General features: G+C 44.3%; 1 protein-coding gene across 3 annotated transcripts in view; it reads left to right on the top strand.

Moving 5' to 3' along the window:
- Positions 1-12,509, top strand: part of LCMT1 (leucine carboxyl methyltransferase 1) — a 66,791-nt gene extending 54,282 nt beyond the window's left edge. For 2 of the 3 annotated variants that reach the window (XM_032326877.1, XM_032326878.1), the window contains 5 exons: positions 852-972; positions 5,042-5,143; positions 6,292-6,383; positions 10,360-10,457; positions 12,287-12,509. In XM_032326877.1, the coding sequence (XP_032182768.1) occupies positions 852-972; positions 5,042-5,143; positions 6,292-6,383; positions 10,360-10,457; positions 12,287-12,309 (436 nt within the window). In that variant the 3' untranslated portion in view covers positions 12,310-12,509. The remainder of the gene's footprint in view (positions 1-851; positions 973-5,041; positions 5,144-6,291; positions 6,384-10,359; positions 10,458-12,286) is intronic. The other variant, XR_004281686.1, reaches the window with a different exon arrangement.
- The last annotated feature ends 7,882 nt before the right edge of the window (positions 12,510-20,391 follow it).

The raw sequence follows: 20,391 nt of genomic DNA, 5'->3' as shown, positions 1-20,391 counted from the left end.
GGACATCCTGGTGAGCCAGGACAGACGTCTGAAAGTTCCGATTTTGTGCTCTGCTGCTCTGTCACTTTCTGGTGCCGGTTTATGGAGGCTCCCCCAACCCCCACGGTTTATCTTCCGGTATGTTGCCTCGGATTCACTTCTCTGCACCTCCTACCTTGCAGAAAGTGGCCCCTTTTCTATTTGTAGAGTTGCAGCTATGCTTCGATCTCCGGTTGAGTTTGTGGGTGTTCAGAATGATGTGATAGCTCTCTAACTGAATTCCTGGGACCAGACAAAACCAAGGTCTCCTACTCCTCCACCATTTTGGACTATCAGGGGTAGGGGAAGGGGAGAATTTGTAGCTATGTCTACACAACACCGCGTGCCTTTCACACTGTTTCAGAAGCGAAACAAATCCTTGCTCATTGCTCACCTTTTTACAGTCTGAAACTTTGGGACACGATGGTGTTCTACATCTGTTACTCCATTGATTGTTGATGTGCTTGTTCAGTGTGTCTTGTTTTCCTGTGGTGTGAAAAACAGGGTTGTACTGCCCCACCAGTACTGCCACATATGTGCCATTAGAGAGTCCCATTTTTTTTTAGTGTATACTTGACAACTTTCTTTCTTTCTTTCTTTCTTTATTTATTTATTTACTGGGGGGGAGCATTGTACAGGGGGAGGAGCATAGGGAGTGGGAGGGGTAGAATTTCCAGCAGACTCCCCACTGAGTGGGGAGCCCGATGTGGGCTTGATCTCACTACCCCGAGATCATGACCTGAGCCGGGTGCTTACCCAGCGGAGCAACCCGGTCATCCCTAGAGAGTCCGTTTGATGAATACATGTGGATATGCCTTTTTTCTTCTCTTAAGATTGCCAACACTGCTGATTGCCGAATGTGTGCTGGTTTATATGACTCCGGAGCAGTCGGCCAACCTTCTCAAGTGGGCAGCCAGCAGTTTTGACGCCGCCATGTTCATAAACTATGAACAGGTAAGTGGGAGCGTGAGACATTCGCTTTCTGCCTCTGTTTCCGTGGTGGCTCAACACTCTCTGAGCAACCTCAGTATGTTTTCCCGCTTCCTCTTTTCCTTCTGCCTCGGCCCACTCACATACCTCCTTTTCCATTGATTCTGGCAATCCTCAGCATCCCTGATTTCTTTTGTTTTTTTTAATTTCACAGACAGATCAAAAGTAGGCAGAGAGGCAGGCAGAGAGAGAGGAAGGAAAGCAGGCTCCCTGCTGAGCAGAGAGCCTGATGCGGGGCTCCATCCCTGGGTCCTGGGATCATGACCTGAGCCGAAAGCGGAGGCTTTAACCCACTGAGCCACCCAGGTGCCCCCTGATTTCTTGATTTCCAGCGAACTTACGGCCAGAGTCTTTGAAACTTCTGTCTTGGCCTTAATAGAAGTTTTTTGAGTTCTCCTTTTATCATTGTATTTACTGTAGAGTCAGACCTTGGTGAAGGGAATTTTGGCTGTCCTCTGGGTGGAGGGGTAGCCGACTCCGATTCCTTCAGAGTTAGGAGTGATGCACATGGATCAAGTTGGCCAGTGTAAGGCAGGCAGGAGTGGTGAGGACTACGGTGAACCCGAGTGTCCATGTCCCATCTGATGGGACGGTCCCCCGCTCGGTGCCAGTTGCTTGTTACTGTGTGGGTGTGTGAGTTAGAGTTGAGAACTCTTTTTCAGGACCTTGGTCCGAGACTAGTCTTGGTTTTGAGAATAAAATTTCCTGATTTCTGAGATCACTGAGTTTGCACCACTGGCTGCCTGTTTTTCTCTTCTGCCCTAGTGGAAAGGGTTATGCTTTCGAGGTTTAAAATTACTCAGCTTGGGTCTGAATCCTGGCTCTCGCTCTTATGCCTGGCTCAGTGACCTTCAGCAGAATGGCATGGTGGTTGGGAGTCCATGCTCTGGAGGTAGACTGCTTAGCTGTGTGACCTGGACAAGTTGAATAATCTCTCTGTGCCTGTCTCCTTATCTGAAAAATGGGAATAATAACAGTCCTGACTTCATAGGATTGTAGTGAGGAGTGAGTGAGTTAATTTGTACAGGAGCGTTTATGACACTGTTGGGCTGTCAGGCAGGCCTGAGCTGTTCTGGATCTCTTGGAGCCTCAGGTCCTTGTTGGAGTTTTAAAGATTTTATTTATTTATTTACTTATTTGTCAGAGAGAGAGAGAGAGAGAGATCGAGAGTACAAGCAGGCATTGGCCTTATAACGGTGGCAGGCAGAGGCAGAGAGAAGCAGGCTCCCTGCTGAGCAAGGAGCCTGATGTGGGACTCAATCTTAGGACCCTGGGATGATGACCTGAGCTGAAGGCAGCAGCTTAACGGACTTGGCCACCCAGGCATCCCCTAGGGCCTTGTTTTTAAAGGGAAAAACTTCTCTGGATTATTAAGGGAACTCATGAGAATGATGTGTAGCAGTGGCCAATGACAAGCACTGAATACACGGTAGCTATTTTCTTTTTAAAGATTTTATTTATTTATTTGACAGACAGATCACAAGTAGGCACAGAGGCAGGCAGAGAGAGAGAAGAGGAAGCATGCTCCCTGCTCAGCAGAGAGCCCGATGCGGGGCTCGATCCCTGGACCCTGAGATCATGACCTGAGGCGAAGGCAGTGGCTTTAACCCACTGAACCACCCAGGCGCCCCCATGCATGGTAGCTATTTTTATTGCTTCTTTTATTTTGCTTTTACTGATTTTACTTTTTTTTTTTTTAGTCTCATTTTATTTTTAAATTTTATTACAGACAAGAGCAGTCAAGGCCTTGCCCACTACAACATACCTACGGACAGATCTAAGGCTAGACCTGGTTCACTTTTTTGCCACCCTATGCCAGGTTCTTATATAGGCCGTGTTCTTTTTTTTTTTTTTTTTTTTTTAAAGATTATATTTATTTATTTGACAGAGATCACGAGAGATCACAAGTAGGCAGAGAGGCAGGCAGAGAGAGAGGAGGAAGCAGGCTCCCCGCTGAGCAGAGAGCCCGATGCGGGGCTCGATCCCAGGACCCTGAGATCATGACCCGAGCCGAAGGCAGCGGCTTAACCCACTGAGCCACCCAGGTGCCCCTAGGCCAGGTTCTTATATAGGTATTTCTTGGTTGAGTTTTCTTCCTTCCCTCTTTTTAATTGGGGGCACTCCTCAGACTCAGTCTGCAGTCCTCGTGAATGGGTATAACAGTAGCCAGCCTCATTTGTCTTTTCTGTAGATCCTGGGAATCTGTCTTTGCTTGCAGGATACTATGCCTGGGGAAAATGAATTCTGCTTGACACATTGTGAGTGTTCATCTGGGTTTGTCTACCTTGTTTCATTCATGTTTTCTCTCTTTTTTTTTTTTTTAAAGATTTTATTTATTTATTTGACAAAGATCACAAGTAGGCAGAGAGGCAGGCAGGAAAGAGGAGGAAGCAGGCTCTCTGCTGAGCAGAGGCCCTATGCGGGGCTCGAACCCAAGACCCTGGGATTATGACCTGAGCCGAAGGCAGAGGCTTTAACCCACTGAGCCACCCAGGTGCCCCTCACCCGTGTTTTTCTCTTATTCAACAGGGTATGAATGTGAAATTTGACCACAGATCCTGTCACTTTGGGCATGCCTGGAGAGGTGCCATTGTCAACTCCATTGTCCAAGCCATCCCTAAACTGACGCGGTTCCCACCTCCCATCCTCATTTTGTGAATAATAAACATTTAACTTAATTTTCTAACAAATACAAACTCATTGGCATACTCATGTGTATTAAATATTCCCATGCCTTCCATGACTTTCTGATCAGTAGTTTAAAATGACAAAAACCGCATAAATGATGAGCCTGTCAATACTGATACAAGAAGATAGCAACTTTGTAAAATTTGCTGACTAGATAGCAGGCCCATCCCACAAGTTTTGCATGTGTTAACTTACTTGATTATCACAATAGCCCCCCAGGTTTTGTGGGTAAGGTGGCCGAAGCACAGAGAATTAGATAGTTTGCCCACAGCCACCCAGCCTCACAGCTAGAAAGTGTCAGGCCAGGATTCCAAACCAGAGAGTGAAAGGATGAAGTGTGTGCTCACAGACACACTTCGATCCTGAAAAAATAGTGGGCAGTGACCATTAGTGCCCCATGACCCTCACACATCCACCAAAAGAGAGTAATACTGGTTCTTGTCTGGCAACGTTGTCATGGAACTCTGGGAATCATTCTATATATTAAAGCAATGAAGTTTAGATACTTTATTTGTGACAGGGTAATAGCATATACCTTATGATAATGTACACTGTATTCTGTTTTGTGGCATTTGTGTGTATATACACTTTAATAGTCTTTTAAACTGGTTTAAAATGGTTCTTAAGAAGTAACACTGCATGCAAAATTTTTTTAAAAAATCAAATACTACAAAAGGATGGACAGGGAAAGGCAAGCCTCTCTCCTACCCTGGACTTTCGCCCTCTAACATTGGAAGCGAAATGGCCGGATTCCAGAATTATTTTGTGCATATATAAATGTAGACAAAGGTTGTTTTTTTTTTCCTTAAAGGTGGATAGGAGCATATTCTACGCATTCCTCTGTACCTTACCTTTCAAGAGTTTGTTACCTAAGAAATCATTCCATATCTGCGTCTGTGTCTATATCTACATGTACTTCCTCTTTTTTTTCTGTTTTCATGGCCATGCAATATTCCATGAAATGACCATGCTGGAATTTCTTTGACCCCAGGTGAGGGGCATTTAAATCCTTCCCAGGTCCTTCCTGTTACACGTAATGCTGCCATAAACATTCTTGCACCCTTGCGAGCACGCATGAGTAAACCCACAGAACAGTGTGCTGGCAGTGGCGTGGCCACCTCCCAGGCCGAGCGCCGCCCATCCAGTTGCCCTTCAAGAGGCTGTCACAGTGTACGCCCTTGTCACCTCTGCATGCTGTGCCTGCACCCAGTTCTGTGACCTGCCCTGGGTATCAATAGATGTCGGCCTTTACTGGTTAGAAATAGGGTGCTGATGTCTTAGTTTGCATATTCAAGAAGCAGAGAAACCCTTCTGGCTGTGTCCACCCTCCTCTTTCCCTTCCCAGGTGAACATGGATGACCGGTTTGGACAGATCATGATCGAGAACCTACGGAGGCGACAATGTGACCTGGCAGGAGTGCAGACCTGCAAGTCGTTAGAGTCACAGGTCAGAGAGTGGGGACTCTGTTGCCCTGAGCCACCCAGGGAAGGGCATCGTCCCTTTGCACATCTGAGAAGCTGGGGCTACACGGGGGCCACTAGTTCATCATGCTAGGGAAGGCCAAGTCCTCAGTGTGGAAAATATATGTGGACATTTTCTATACCCCAGCATTTAAAACTTTCATCATACAGATTTTCTAAGAGTATGAAAGTACAGGGAATGATAAAAGGAACACCCTTTTTCCCATCAGCCTGCTTCAGTAATTCACATTTTGCCCAAATTATTTTATTTATCCCCAGTTTGTGTTGGTGTTGTCATTGGAATATTTTAAGGCAAATCCCAGGTAAAATATCATTCTACCCATAAACATTTCAGTATGAATTTCGTGCCAGTAAGGACTTTCTTACCCATGGGATCATACCCTTGCCACACCTTACAGATCAACCAGATCTCCTTCATAGCACCCTGCCCAGTGTGTGTTCAGATCTCCTAAATTGTTTAACAAACAAACAAAAAAAATTATATAGTTGGTGTGTTTGAAACAGTATCCAAACATGGTCCAACCTTTGTACTTGACATTTCCCTTAAGTTTCTCAGAATCTAATAAACCTTTTTGTTAAAGATTTATTTGAGAGAGAGACAGAGACAGCACGAGCAGGAAGGGTGGGTTGGGGGAGAGAGAATCTCAAGCAGACTCCACACTGAGCATGGAACCTGAGTCGGGGCTCCGTCCCAGAACCCTTGAGATCATGGCCTGAGCTGAAACCAAGGGTCAGACACTTAACTGACTCCGCCACCCAGGCACCCCGCTGGAATCTAGTAGATTTTTCTAAATATCTTTTTTTTTCCTGCCTCCATAAAATAGGTTAGATTTTACAGGTCTTCGTCACATTACCACTCGAATGCTTTCAAAACTGTTGCTCCTGGAGAAGTTTCTGTACTTCTCTTGAAATATACCTAGGGGACCTCTCTCCCATTGTAACAGTGCATGTTTGGTGTAGAAGATCGCAAAGTAAAGAGAAGGAAGGCAGGGGCCAAGATAGGCTTTCAGAAGAGGAGTCATCTAAGAGAAATGTTCATGTGCTTGAAGAGTGTCTTGGATTTGTACGCCAGTGCCTTGTACCTTCTCCGTTTCTCTCCACCACACATTCTAGAAAGAACGGCTCCTGTCGAATGGGTGGGAAACGGCGTCAGCAGTCGACATGATGGAACTGTACAGCAAATTGCCTCAAGCTGAAGTGAGCAGGTGCGGGATCAGCAGTAGTTAGCCTCACGGCGAACAGTTATGAATTAAAGGCATAACTCTCTTTAATGTAAAAAAACAGCAACAACAAATCCTCAAACCCTAACTAGACTTACTTTGAAAAAAGTTAATCTGCTATTACAGACTAAACATTGATAGCACCTTGAGAGGAACTTATTAGCCACTTGCTGAGATAGGGTCCATGACAACACAGATTATTTTAGTCAGAATAAGCAATCGCACCTGTAACATTCCCAGAGCACCCTCTGGAAGTGGAAATTTTGCACAATCCCTGTGTTTTGGAGGAGGAGCAGAATGATGTTGTCCAAGGGCTTCCAAAGGGTCTGCTCGCAGATTTTTTTTTTTTTAAGATTTATTTATTTATTTGACAGAGAGGGAGATCATAAGTATAGACAGAGAGGCAGGCAGGGGGAAGGGGAAGCAGGCTCCCCACTAAGCAGAGAGCCCCATGCGGGGCTCAGTCCCAAAACCCCGAGATCATGACCTGAGCCAAAGGCAGAGGCTTAACCCACTGAGCCACCCAGGTGCCCCTTGCTCACAGATTTTTTAAGCAGACTTCTCCCCTCATTATAAAACAAATTGTTCAAAATTTTAATTTAATTATAAAATAAATTGTTTGAAAACACATTTTAAGCTGCGTATGACATGCATGAAATGGAAAGCTGCATTCTGCAGCTGCCCTCCAGAAATTGCTGTTGTTAATAAGTTGGGGTGTGTTTTTCTGTGTGTAAAAAAAGGTGAATATTTATTGATATATAGGTTCCTGGTTTTTGAATCAGTAGATTCGTATTACATGCATTGGTCTATAAATCACCCTCCTCTTTTAGAAACTTAACAATTGATTTTATTTCTCTTCACATACCAATATATACCCACATATAGAAGGTTTCCAGGTCCTGTTCAATGATGCTTAATATTTATATTGATATGTGGGTGAAGTAATTAGTGATAATAATTTTATAGTAGTTAAAAATTTGCATCTAGAGCTGGGCGTTTAGTTGTGCCTTATTGTTTATTTTTGTTGTGCGTTAATTTCCCTGTTACAAACAACACTGTATTTATCTCTGGGCACTGTTAGTGCGAGCTTTAATTAAGTTCTTGTTTTATTGTTACTTTATGCTCCCTGGTTTGTGTTTCCTCTTGCCTGTGGGAACCTACAGGTGTAGGTCTCTTACAGGATAATTAGAATTTTAAACCTTGCTTCTCCACAGAAGTTGTTATTAATTTTTAGAAGGATCACTACTTTTTCCAAATACTTATATCAAGACCTTGGAGGTTTGTGAAAGAGATGTCTCCATGTGATCAGGTCTCTGTTTTCTGAAATCTTTCAGAATTTTCCTTGCTCACAAGTTGGTTTTCAAGGTGACCATTTTGAATAGCCCTGGTCAGGCATCTAAAATGGAAATGCTCTGGCAGCTCGTCTGCATGCCCCGGGAGGAGTCTCTAACTGTCAGTAGCCATCACAGGAACCAATTTTTTCTAGGCCATCATTTGTCTCCTGTTTCCATGGCCTTGTATAGCTAGCACTGTGTATCCCTGCCAGAGGTGGGATGGGCTTTGGTCCGTCTGCCCAAGGCCACAGAGCCCTCCCAGGTCTGAATACCTGGTAGTTTGTGTCTACATTTGCCAAGGGCTTCTGCTGGATACTATGTATAAAAAAGTCTAAGGCAAGCCTGTTTCTTTAACAAATACAGAGCGCCTTCTATGCACCATGTACTTTCCTAAGCACAAGGCATACAACAGAGGATCAAAACAGACCAAAAGATATGCCTGCCTTGGAGTTCACGGTCGAGAGAACGGCTTCACAATCTAGTATCCTAAGAACTGAACTTGGTGCTAAACATCCTGGAGCCTTCATTATGGTGTTGGTGTTTTGTAGAACTTGGTGTTAGGCAAATCTGCCTTGTGTGAATTCTGGTAAGAGGAGGTAGGAAGCAAGCCAAGTACGTTATGCTTAGTCACTCTCAGTTCAGATGTGACCCTTAGGCCTGCCCACCAGGACAGGAACAAAAACACAACACACAGAAACACATGTAGCAAATGCACATAGGTAAGCACTTCTCCCCACCGCCAGCCGGGACTAATGGCAGTACCTGCGTGTTAGCAGTCGCTGTTGTGAATGGTGAGCATATGGATCATTTTAAATTTTCTTCTTAATACTTTTTGGAAATGCCTGGAATTGCCCACAGTGTGCCCATATTTTAACAGAAACAAATGTATTAATCTATTTTACATGTTTTGCGTATTTGTGTGTGCGTATGTTTTAAAGCTTACATTTTTAAATGCTTTTTTGAAAAAAAATCATACCAGCACATTATAAAAGAAAATGTACAGAATAAAGTAAGGTAGAGTAAAAAGAAAAACCAGCCCTCCAATCCTGTTTCCCTCCCTCCCGGACTACTACATCCTCTCAAGAGACAAGCACCATTACCAGTTTCAACTGTATTCTTACAGAGGAGAGTTATGTGTATACACGCATGTGTATCCCCCACTGTCCCTTTCGTAGATAATAGTGTGCCCTGCACATTATTGACTACACAGCTGCCATTTTGAACTCCATGATGAGCGGTAGAGGCTGTTCTGTGTCGATACATACAGACCTTCCCATTCTTTTGGATAGCTACATATCCTATTGTGTGAATGTGCTTTAATTTATTTAACCCAGCTCTTCTTATTTAAGGTTTTATGCTATGATGCTGCAGTGAATATTCTGGAATATACATCTTTGTACTCATAGGGTAAAAAAAAAGTTTTTTAGATTTTATTTATTTATTTGAGCGTGAGAAAGAGCAAGAGAGAGACCATGAGCAGGGGAGGGGCAAAAGAAGAGGAAGAAGCAGACTCACTGCTGAGCAGGGAGCCAGAGCCCATGCGGGGCTTGATCTCAGGACCCCAAGATCATGACCTGAGCTGCAGGCAGACACTTAACCAACAGAGCCACCCAGGCACCCCTCACAGGGCAAAATCTTAAAGGCAGAATTGCTGAGTGGGGCACCTGGGTGGTTCAGTTGTTAAGTGTCTTCCTGAAGGTCAGGTCATGATCCAGGGTCCTGAGACTGAGACCCTAATCAGGCTCCCTGCTCAGTAGGAAGCTTGCTTCTCCCTCTCCTACTCCCTTTGCTTGTGTTCCTTCTCTTGCTGTGTCTCTCTCTGTCAAATAAATAAGCAAAATATTTTTTTAAAAGGCAGAATTGCTGGGGGCGCCTGGGTGGCTCAGTGGGTTAAAGCCTCTGCCTTCGGCTCGGGTCACAATCCTGGGGTCCTGGGATCGAGCCCCGCATTGGGCTCTCTGCTCAGCAGGGAGCCTGCTTCCCCCCATCTTTCTCTGCCTGCCTCTCTGCCTACTTGTAATCTCTATCTGATAAATAAATTTTTAAAAATCTATAAAAAAAATTAAAAAGGCAGAATTGCTTGGTAAGAGGGTGTGCATTTTCAGCATCGATAGAGGAGATCAAGTTGCTGGACAGAGAGGTTGTACCGTTTTGTAATCTGACTGGTAAACACAGAACAGCGAGTATCTTTCCCCCATGTCCTTGCTAAAGTGCATATCAGCCTTCTTTTGATCTTCGTCAATCTGATAGTTGAAAAAGTATCTCATATTTTAATGAGATTGAGAGCGTCTTGTTTTTCTTTTCTGGTGAATATGTCTTTTACCTGTCTTTTAAACCTGAGTTTTTAAAAAGTTTTTCTCATGAAGTTTAACAACTCTTTACAGAGAAAGGAAATCTACCCTTTGTCATTTGTGTTGCAGTTTTTTTTTTCTAGTTTGTCATTTATCTTTTGACTTTATTTATGGTATTTTTTTTAAAATAAAGATCGCATCATAGGTACTGTATTGCACCATGCTTCTTTCCTCTTAGTATAAGATGAACACCTTTCCATATCCATGAACTTCGGCTCGTCATCTTCATTTATAATTGTAGAACTTGATGTTGCCCTACTTTTGTTCTCCCCACAGAATAGAGTCACTTGAATTCCTGGATGAAATGGAGCTTCTCGAACAGCTCATGCAGCATTACTGCCTTTGTTGGGCAACCAAAGGAGGACATGAACTCGGTACATGATTTTACTTCTGTTGATTTGCCCTAGAAATGGGGACCTTTTACTCCAAAGCGCCGTGAGACATACCTGGAAAGAACTGGCATATCAGACACATGTGTCCATGAGCAGTAGGTGGAAAATGAGCTGTCATGTCCTCTATTTTTATAGCACAGAAACCAGGTGAATTGTTCAGACAATTCCATAGACAAACCCATAGCCCTTTAGAGGTATCCTCTGACATTTCCTCTGTTGGAAGGGAAAACACCTTCAGAGTTTAGAGCAATCATCTTAATAAAAGTAACCAGTGTTTGTCTTTTGAATCACCTTATAACCAGGTTTACTAGAGGTCAGGCACGCAAATTGTCCAGCATGTCTCCAGCAAACCCATGTAACTGCGGGTCGAGTTTCTCCCCTTACCTTCTGTGATGAAGGTGACGTCCCCTCGCCTGGCAGAGGGAGGCTGTGGCGTGAGCATGGATCCTTGTTCAGTGTTACTCGTTTCTTCAGTCTCGACCCAGTTGCTCCTTTCCAACTGCCCTACATGGGTCTTGCTTCCTCCAGGGTCCTCTCTTGGGCATTTCCCCGGCCCCGTGGAGACCATTTTAGATCCCAGTGTAGCCTCAACTGGAGTGGCCCCCCTTCAGGTGTCCCGTGGGCACTGCCCTGCAGACTAGCCCAAAGACATACAGCCTTAGGCAGGGAGTCCAGACAAAACACAGAACATGACACAGCAGGGGCTGCTCCTTGCAAACATTCCATGCTGACACGAGGCTGTTAATTATCCCCCTGGGGCTTAGTGTTCCAGTAGTTTATAAATTTACCCAGCAGTTCAGCCCACAAAATCCTTTCAAATTTGTCTTTTTATTTGAAAGAATTTATTAGTGGGGTTTTGTACTGTTGTCTGCCCCCCCCCTCCAGTTTTTAAAATGTCATTTTTTTTTTTTTTAAGATTTTATTTGACAGAGAGAGACACAGCAAGAGAGGGAACACAAGCGGGGGGGTGGGAGAGGGAGAAGCAGGCTTCCTGCCAAGGAGGGAGCCCCATGCAGGGCTCGATCCCAGGAATCTGGGATCATGACCTGAGCTGAAGGCAGATGCTTAATGACTGAGCCACCCAGGCGCCCCAAACTGTCATTCTTAATAGAGACTTTGGAAACATCTAAAAAGTCCAGTGAAGAAAAAAAAAATCAGCTGCATGTCACTCAGAGATGACCTTTGGTAACTTTTTCCTTCCACTCTTTTTCTAGCAATTTTTTGTTTTTAGCAGAATTGAATTTCTGTGCTTATGTATTTGGAGTCCTGATCTTTTCCACTTGGTATCATAACAGCCTTTTCCCCTCGCAGTGAGAAAATCTCATGAGAATAATTTTCTTGGCTTATAAAGCTTCTGTCATGACACTATGCCCGAATCGACTCAACTTTGCCACACTTCTGGAAATGTAGTTTGTTTATAATTCTATTAAGCTGATTCTTGTTTTTATAAATTAACAACACCCAACAACACCCATTTTTGTGTCGGGGGCTGCTTTGTGGCAGCTGTATGTGCGAGGTGCAGATCGTCCTGTCTCCGCATTTGCTCAGGGTCCATTGCGGAGTAGGTAGACTTCCAGCCTTAACCGCAGAGCCCATAAACCGTGGCAGTGCTTTCTGAATCCCTTCAAAATCCCTGTAAACACAGCCTCGTCCAACTGCTTGCTTCCTTGTGGATGATCTCCTCTTACACTCGGGAGCGCAGAGCTGCGGCGAGGAGGTATCCAGCAGGGCCTCATTCTCCCACCTCTGTCTGCTTGTGCTGCTCTCTGGTGTGCATCTCCTGACAGCATCTGTGTGCTTCCTTCCCTCAGGTTTGAAGGAAATCACTTACTGATCTGTTGGAGGCCCATGCTGAGCTGGCAGCTGAAGTCACTGACCTTCCCAGAGTCGCTGGGCTGCATTTCCCGGGTGGTGGCCAGACCTGGCCCGTCAGCCTCATCCCACACCCTGAGAAGCCTCAGCTCCTCAGGCTGCCACACCCCTTTCTGTGCCCGTTGACTTATGGTTGAAATAAATCTCATTTGTTGCCAATCACCCACGCGTTGGTCCTCCGCCGCTCCCCACTGCCCTGGGTGGGCTCTGGTTTACCTCCACATCAGCTGATACCAAAGATCCCAAATCTTCCTCCAGCCTTGGCTTGCTCCCTATGAGTCAGTCTGAGCTCAAGCTCTGGTGTCCACGTGAGCGTTTACCTTGACCCAGGCCTCCACCCAAGGCCAGAGCTCTTCTCCACTCCTGTCTCTGCCCTGGCCGGGACCTGCCCTGGTCGGGACCAGGTCCTTCTTAGTTTATTGCAGCCGGCTGAATGATGACCCCTAAAATGTCTGCTCCTGTCCCTCAAACCTTTGAATGTGTTACCTCATATGGCGAAGGAGGTCTGCAGGTGTGATTAAGCTAAGGACCTTGAGATGGGGAGATTATCCCAGGGTATCCGGTAGGCCCAGTGCAATCAGAGGGTCCTTACAAGGAGAGGCGGGGGGAGGAGGACAAGGAGGTGTGCTGACAGACTTAGGAGCAGTGCATGTTGGAAGTGGCAAAGGGGCCAAACCAGCCATGCAGGTGGCCACCGGATGCTGGGAAGAGCTAGAGAACAGACTCTTGGGGCCTCCAGAGGGAACCAGCATTACCAACAACGTGAGACCACTGAAATGAATTCCAAGTTTCTGGCCTCTTGAACCATAAGAGAATGTTAGTGTTTTAAGCCAAAAGGTTTGTGCTGGTCTGTTACAGGAGTCACAGGATACTAATGGAGTTGGACAGATGCATGGGGTCCAGGACGCTTATCCTGCAATTCTGAAACGTAAGGCCCGTCCACCGCGATGACCCTTCTGGTTATTGGGTAGGGCTGGTCCCTGCCTGTGTGGGATGGCAGTGAGGACAGCCCCTGGCCCTCTCCCCTCCCAAAGAGAGGACAGCCCCTTCTCCCATCAAGCGGAATCCTCGGTCAGTATTCTAAAGAGTGGGACATCATGCCTGTTGGTGGGGTTGACTGATACTGCGTGAAATAACAATGAATTGCCCTGTGAAAAAGTTACTTCCTTTTCAGAGATCTTTCGAGTATTAAGAAGTTCAAGGAGAAGCTCTCAGGCTGGTACTGGTAGGCCTTTAACACTTCTGTAACATTCACTAATCCAGTGGTTTTGAAACCGTGGGATCAAGCCAGTAGTGGACGGTGAATCCATTTAGTGGATCAAATCCACTATTTTAGAAAAATATAGAATAGAAAATATTTTAGCACATAACTAGTAGGAAGGGTGAGTATTGCTTTTTAATACTTATTTCATTTTTATGTATATAGATATATACCATGTTAGATTGTTCCTGATGTTTTGGTTTTGGTTTTCATCAGAGGTTAAGGTTGGAGTGTTTGAACTTCACTTACTGAGGCAGCAGCAGAATCTGGCTAGAATTGAAAACCTTGCTTTGCTTCCATTATATTTCTTTTTTCCCTAGTATTTCTTTTTGTGGATTACCTTTTGTTCAAGGCAAATGATGCACCATTCCTGTTGACAGTTGTGTTATGAGATTCCCCTTAAAGTACCTGCCAATTTCATCTTATGGGGAGTCCATTTAAAGACAGTTACTGGGGGGCGCCTGGGTGGCTCAGTTGGTTGGACGACTGCCTTCAGCTTAGGTCATGATCCTGGAGTCCCGGCAAGTCCCGCATCGGGCTCCCAGCTCCATGGGGAGTCTGCTTCTCCCTCTGACCTCCTCGCTCATGTTCTCTCTCACTGTCTCTCTCTCAAATAAATAAATAAAATCTTTAAAAAAAAAAAAAAAAGACAGTTACTGGGGAAATACTAGCAGGTGCAGTCCAGGGATGTTGCCGATATCGCAGAGGAGATACTTTGGAAATGCTGAAGTTGAGAAGCACGACATGGGGGAGAGGTGGCTCCAGCATCTCGCGGTTTCTCACAGGAGCGCAGAGGGCTGCCAGGGGCAGAGGGTCCCCCTTTCTTTGGGAGTCGGCCTTCATGTCCTGTCCCTGCCACCCTTCTCCGGATCTCCGACTGAGACAGCTTTCAGAAACATGTGTCGGCTTTTCGGGCTGGAACTTGAACCTCACTTTCCGCTGGAGTTCTTGCCACTCGCCGCCTCTTCAAAAACCTCTTGTCATTTCTACACACACAGCTTAACTCAGAAAGGACATCAGTGACATCAAAACCACCATACTCAGTGACCGCTTCTCAGTGCTTGACTGTCTCAACTTCTTGGCAACTTCTGACACGGGTGACCAGCTCTCTCCTTGAGGGGTGATCTCACGGCCCCTCCCTTGACCTCCTAGACACCCTTCCATTGACCCATCCGTCCTTTTTCCTCCTCTTTGTGCCCAGTGCTTCCTCTTCCTGGAAGCCCAGGATCTGGTGTTCATGGGTCACCGTAGGCTTCTTCCTCCCTCACATCCCTCCTCCGACGTCTTAGTTATCCATTCATCTGTCAAAGGACATCCAGGTGTTTCTAATTCTGAGTACCGTGAATAATGCTGCTGTGAACATTGGCGTACAAACACCTGTTTGAGTTCCTGCTTTCAATTCTCTTTAGTATATATCCCCAGAGTGGAATTTTGAGTTTATATGGCAATTCTGTTTTTAATTTTTTGAGGAACCTCTGTACTGTTTTCCATTTTCCATTCTCATCAGTTAAGGTAAAGGTTGCACTTTCTCCACAGCCTCACAATACCTGTTATATTCTGGGTCAGTTTGTTTCACAAATTGGTATTCTAATGGGTGTGAAGAAGAATCTCAAGGTAATTTTGTGGTTCCCTAATGGTTGGTGACCTTGGGCATCTTTTCAAATACTTGTTAGCCATTTGTATAGTTTTAGACCTCAAGTTTTAGACTTTCTTACATTTTGGAGAAGACATAGTGAAACATGACTTGCCATCCCGCGTGGCAAACATGAGGGACAGCCACAGATTCACGTAAGTGAAGTAGCCTGGCTATTGCAGCTGGTCAAGGAGGCTTTCCTGAGGCAGTAGGACACAAAGAGGTGAGGGAACAGCGCCTTGGCTAGATGATCAGCCGTGTGGGAGGGAGCATGTCAGCCTGCCAGCCGGGGTCACTGATAGATCATATATTTGTGTTTCTAATTGCTTTACTGTATTAACTCATCTTGTCCTTATGACACGTCTATGCCACATTCTGTTTTCATCCTCATTTTAGATGAAGAAATAAGGGCACACAGAGATTGGGCAATTTGTCCAAAGTCATACAGCCTAATTACTCATGGAAGTAGTTGTGAAGCCAGGCAGTTTGGCTCTAGGACTTGTGCTTTTATTTTTTTCCTGTTTGTTTTGTTCTGTTAATTTTTTTTAAAGATTTTATTTATTTATTTGACAGACAGAGATCACAAGTAGGTAGAGAGGCAGGCAGAGAAAGAGGGGAAGCAGGCTCCCTGCTGAGCAGAGAGCCTGATGCAGGGCTCGATTCCAGGACCCTGAGACCATGACCTGAGCCGAAGGCAGACATTTAACTGACTAACCCACCCAGGTGCTGCTAGAACTTGTGCTTTTGACTGCTGCACTGCATGTATCCCCCCTACCCTTGCCCCTAACAGTGCAGGCCCTAACATTGCTTAAGGGTGTGGTTGTCCTGTCTCATTTACTCATCTACTCCTGATCAATTTTGGCTCATTTCTAACTTTGGGGCTGTTCTAGATGTCAATGATGAAGAGTGGCTCTTTTTCTCCAAAGTTACAGGTTTTTTTCAGCTTCTGAATATTTAGTAGCAGAAATGGCTACTAACCATGAACAGTAAACAAACAGAAAACAAAACCCAAATCCACCAAAACGCAAGTGGGTTTTGAATGATATTGAAGAATATCATTAAAGACCCTGATTTGCTCTCTGTGCTGACTTCTAATCTTTTGTATGTTACCTTATAATCATAAAGTAGCTGCTAGACTGCCAGGCATCACAGCTGCATTCTTGGTAGTAAAAAAGATGGGTCTTTTCTTCAGTAGTCTCTATCTGCTTATCCAGAATAAAATTATTCTCAAATGTTCTTCAGTATACTTTCCCCTTCTATCTTATATTAGGAACTGGGTAGGATTGTCAAATAAGATACAGGGTGCCTAGTTAAATTTGAATTTCAGGTAAACACCACAGAATTCCTTTTTTTTTTTTTTAAGAGTTTATTTATTTATTTGAAAGACAGAGGTCACAAGTAGGCTGAGAGGCAGGCAGAGGGTAAGAGGGAAGCAGGCTCCCCGCTGAGTAGAGAGCCTGACATGGGGTTCAATCCCGGGACCCTGAGATCATGACGTGAGCCGAAGGCAGAGGCTTTAACCCACTGAGCCACCCAGGTGCCCTTACACCACAGAATTTTTAAAATATAAGTAACGTTATATGGGACATACTTAACAGAAAAGGTTATATATTGCTTATTTGAAATTCAGATTTACCTGGGTGTCCCTTATTTTTATTTGCTAAATCTGGCCACCCTGGAACTTGGTCTACTTGCAAGAGGGGCTGGCAAACAATATCTGAATTTCTGGCTTTTGTAATCCAAGATGGGCAAGAGAGAAGGAGAATGGAAAGCTTTTAGGTCATTTGCTGTACTGCACAGAGAATATGTTTATGTAATGTCAGAAAATCTACAAAGTTCAAAGCAGAATCAAGCTGTATTTTAATTTTAGAGTTGTTTTACTTTCTTTTGAAAGGGGGGAAGGTATAGATGGTTATGAATAAAATGCCTGCCATGGGCCAAGTATTTTTTTTTTTTTCTTTTTTGTGTCCCTCCTTGTTTCATGAAAGGGATTGAGAGGGTTGACAGAACATCAACAGAAAAGGCAAAAATAAATACTTCAGGGAGTGAAACATGAGCCCAACAAATTACATAAGACCCTGAGTTGTGCATATTTTATTGTTCACACAAAGTGGGTTGTAAATCTGACTCGCCTGAGTCCTCACAGGGATGAAAACATGCTTCAGTTTCCATAAAATCACAGCCACCCTCCATGCTCAAGAGAGGCACAATTCCTCCTGCATGGAGACTCGAGAAGCTTCTCCAGAGCATCCTCAGTGAAATAGCTGTGAGTGCTAGGGGACTGGGTGTGCAGCTGCTGCCCCAGGACCCTTTGACATGAGCCTGTGCCTTAATACGAAGTTCAGTGGGGCCAAAATGGTGCAGTCTAATTCTATATCTCTGGGGCGCTAGATCAATTCAAGAGTAGAAGTTCAACAATCTGGGGACAGTGAGAGAGGCCTGCAGAACTGATGTGCCTAAAAATTGTCCCTGAACGCTGGACATTTTAGACAAGATTCCCCACCAGTGAGTTTGAGGTCAGAACCTCCAGCGAATACCTGGAGGTCAAATTGATCGAGTGGTCCAGATTCAAATGCTTTTCAGAGCCAGCCAGGTGGAGGGGTTAAGGGCTTCCTAAGAAAGTGTAAGAGCCTGTACAAGGTGCAGAGCTTCATTCCAAGGTAGTTGCCTCAAATATAAAACGGACCATTTCACAACCACAGGGCGGGAAGAGACTTTCTGGCCAGAAAAGAGTCTGGATGGTTGAGGAGGAGCAGCGTGGAAGGAGCAACTCCTTGGCAGGAGCAACGTGCTTCAAAATGGCACACATTTCCTCCTGAGTCGTGGAACACTCTCTGGAGGGCCCCACAGATGCAATGCAAGGCGTCCATTTCCGAGGAGCCAGAGAACATAAATAGAAGTAGTGTATCCATGGTATTAAACCTAATAGAGGGGTAATTAAGAAGAAAACCCATCTTGAAAAATCTCCATAGAGGGGGGACAATGAAGAAAGGGACTCCATTTCCAGATCCTCACCTCGTGTGACTGGTTCCCTTTCTCCATTGTTCTCCTAGCTCACAGAAGAGTGTCCCTCTCACCCCAAGTCCTGCCTAGTGTCTGTCCTGGGAAGTCAAACCTGGGGTGTAGGAACATTTAGAAAAACTGGTGTGGGCATTGAAAAAGTGAACAATGACAAGGATCTTGAGCAAGTCCTTTCATAGGTGTGAGGAGGATTCTTCGCTGCCAACAAAATGGAAGGGGGTATGACAGTATTGTCAGCTCGATTAAAACTTATTTATTTATTTACTTATTGAGAGAAAGATTTTCCACTGTAAATTACTCTTTCTTACCACCTTTCCATACTGTCCTCTTTGGAAGGAAGTCACCATGCTCAGTCATGATTCACCTCCTTGAGGATTAGGGTTTCTACAGAATTCACGTGGAATAATTCTGCATGAGAGATTTCTTCTCCCTCATTTATTTGTTTATTTATTTTTTTACATCAGTATGGATTCATGGATATTTATTCCATACTTTGCTTTATAAAACAATAGGACTTTATTTTACTTTTGTCATGGGTAGATTTTCAAAACTGTCAAGCTGTTTTCCAGTGGGACAACGTGCTGCCCATTCTGACCAGTGATTGTATGAGTGATCCAGTGTCTCTTCGCTCCCGTCAGCATTCGGGGTTGTCACATGTTTTTCTTAGAGTTTAGCCATTCTGGTAGCTATGTGGGGAGATCTTGTCGTGGCTTGGATTTGCATTTCCTTCATGTCTAACACTGTTCAGCATCTTTTCTTGGGCTTATTTGCCATTGGCTATCCTCTTGGGTGAATTATTTTTCCCATGTCCTTGCCTATTGTCTAACTGGATTTTGGTTTGAGGGTTTGGAGGGTAGGGTTTTAGTTTTGATTTTTTTTTTTACTATTGAGTTTTGAGAGTTTTTTATGTGGTGTCGACGCTGGTCCTTTGTCAGATTTGTGGTTTGAAAATATTTTCTCTCGGTCTAAAGCTGGTCGTGTCATCTCTTAACAACTTTTTTTTTAAGATTTTATTTATCTACTCAACAGAGAGAGAAATCACAAGTAGGCAGAGAGGCAGGCAGAGAGAGGGGAAGCAGGCTCCCTGCTGAGCGGAGAGCCCAATTCGGGGCTTAATCCCAGGACCCTAAGATCATGATCTGAGCCGAAGACTGAGACTCAACCCACTGAGTCACCCAGGTGCCCCTTGACAGAATTTTTTGAAGAGAAAAAAAAAATGTTTTAGATGAAGTCCAATTTATTAATTTTTACTTTTATGGATCAGACTGTTGGTATCAAATCTAAGAAGTCTTTGTCTTGCCTCGCCCTAGGTCCTAAAGATATCCTCCTATATTTCTTCCTAGAAGTTTTATAGTTTTATAGTTTTAGAATTTACATATGAGTCTGTGATCCATTTTGAATTCATTGTTTATGAGATGTGAGACTTTGGCTGAGGTCTTTTTTAAATTTTTATTTATTTATTTTGCCTGTGGATGTCTGGTTACTTCACCATAATTTGTTGGAAAGGCTTTTTTTCCCTTTGGACTGCTTATGCAACCCTGTCAAACTGTCAGTCGTTTTCTGTACGTGGTACCTGTCTTGTGTCCTGCTCATAAAGGTCATCCCCATCTCAACAGTACAAATTAATTAATCCATATTCTCATATATTTTATATCAAAATTTTTGCTCTTTCTGAAAGTTATTTTTTTGTAGAAAAGAAATAATGATCTAGATTTCTTTTACTTCCCAAAAGTTTACCTCACTCTCCTTGTTTAGTCTCCACTCTCCTTGTACTCCCACCAATTTGAAACTTCACTTTTATCATAAATTCCTAAAAATATTTGTCGCTATTCCTAGGCTCTTCCTTCAGCTCCAGTGGCTTGTCTGTTTCTTTTCTACTTCTAAACTATTTAATCTATTTTGATTATTGTTATTTGGTACCTGGTAGAGCCAGTTCCGTCTACTTTTCCTTTTTCTCTCCTGGACAGTCTCACGTGAATTTTCCTTAGGAAATTCACTGGCAAGTTCAAGTTACCTATCCCCCAAATATTCATTTCCTCTTTAGTGTTGGGAAGATGGGGGTGGAAAAGCTGCCGGCTAGCCTCAGACTACACTTCCCAGCACCCCTTGCCTCTAAGATATGGGCATGT

This window comes from Mustela erminea, chromosome 20 (assembly GCF_009829155.1).
Source record: "Mustela erminea isolate mMusErm1 chromosome 20, mMusErm1.Pri, whole genome shotgun sequence".
Classification (NCBI taxonomy): domain Eukaryota; kingdom Metazoa; phylum Chordata; class Mammalia; order Carnivora; family Mustelidae; genus Mustela; species Mustela erminea.
This window is presented reverse-complemented; position numbering and strand designations above follow the sequence as displayed.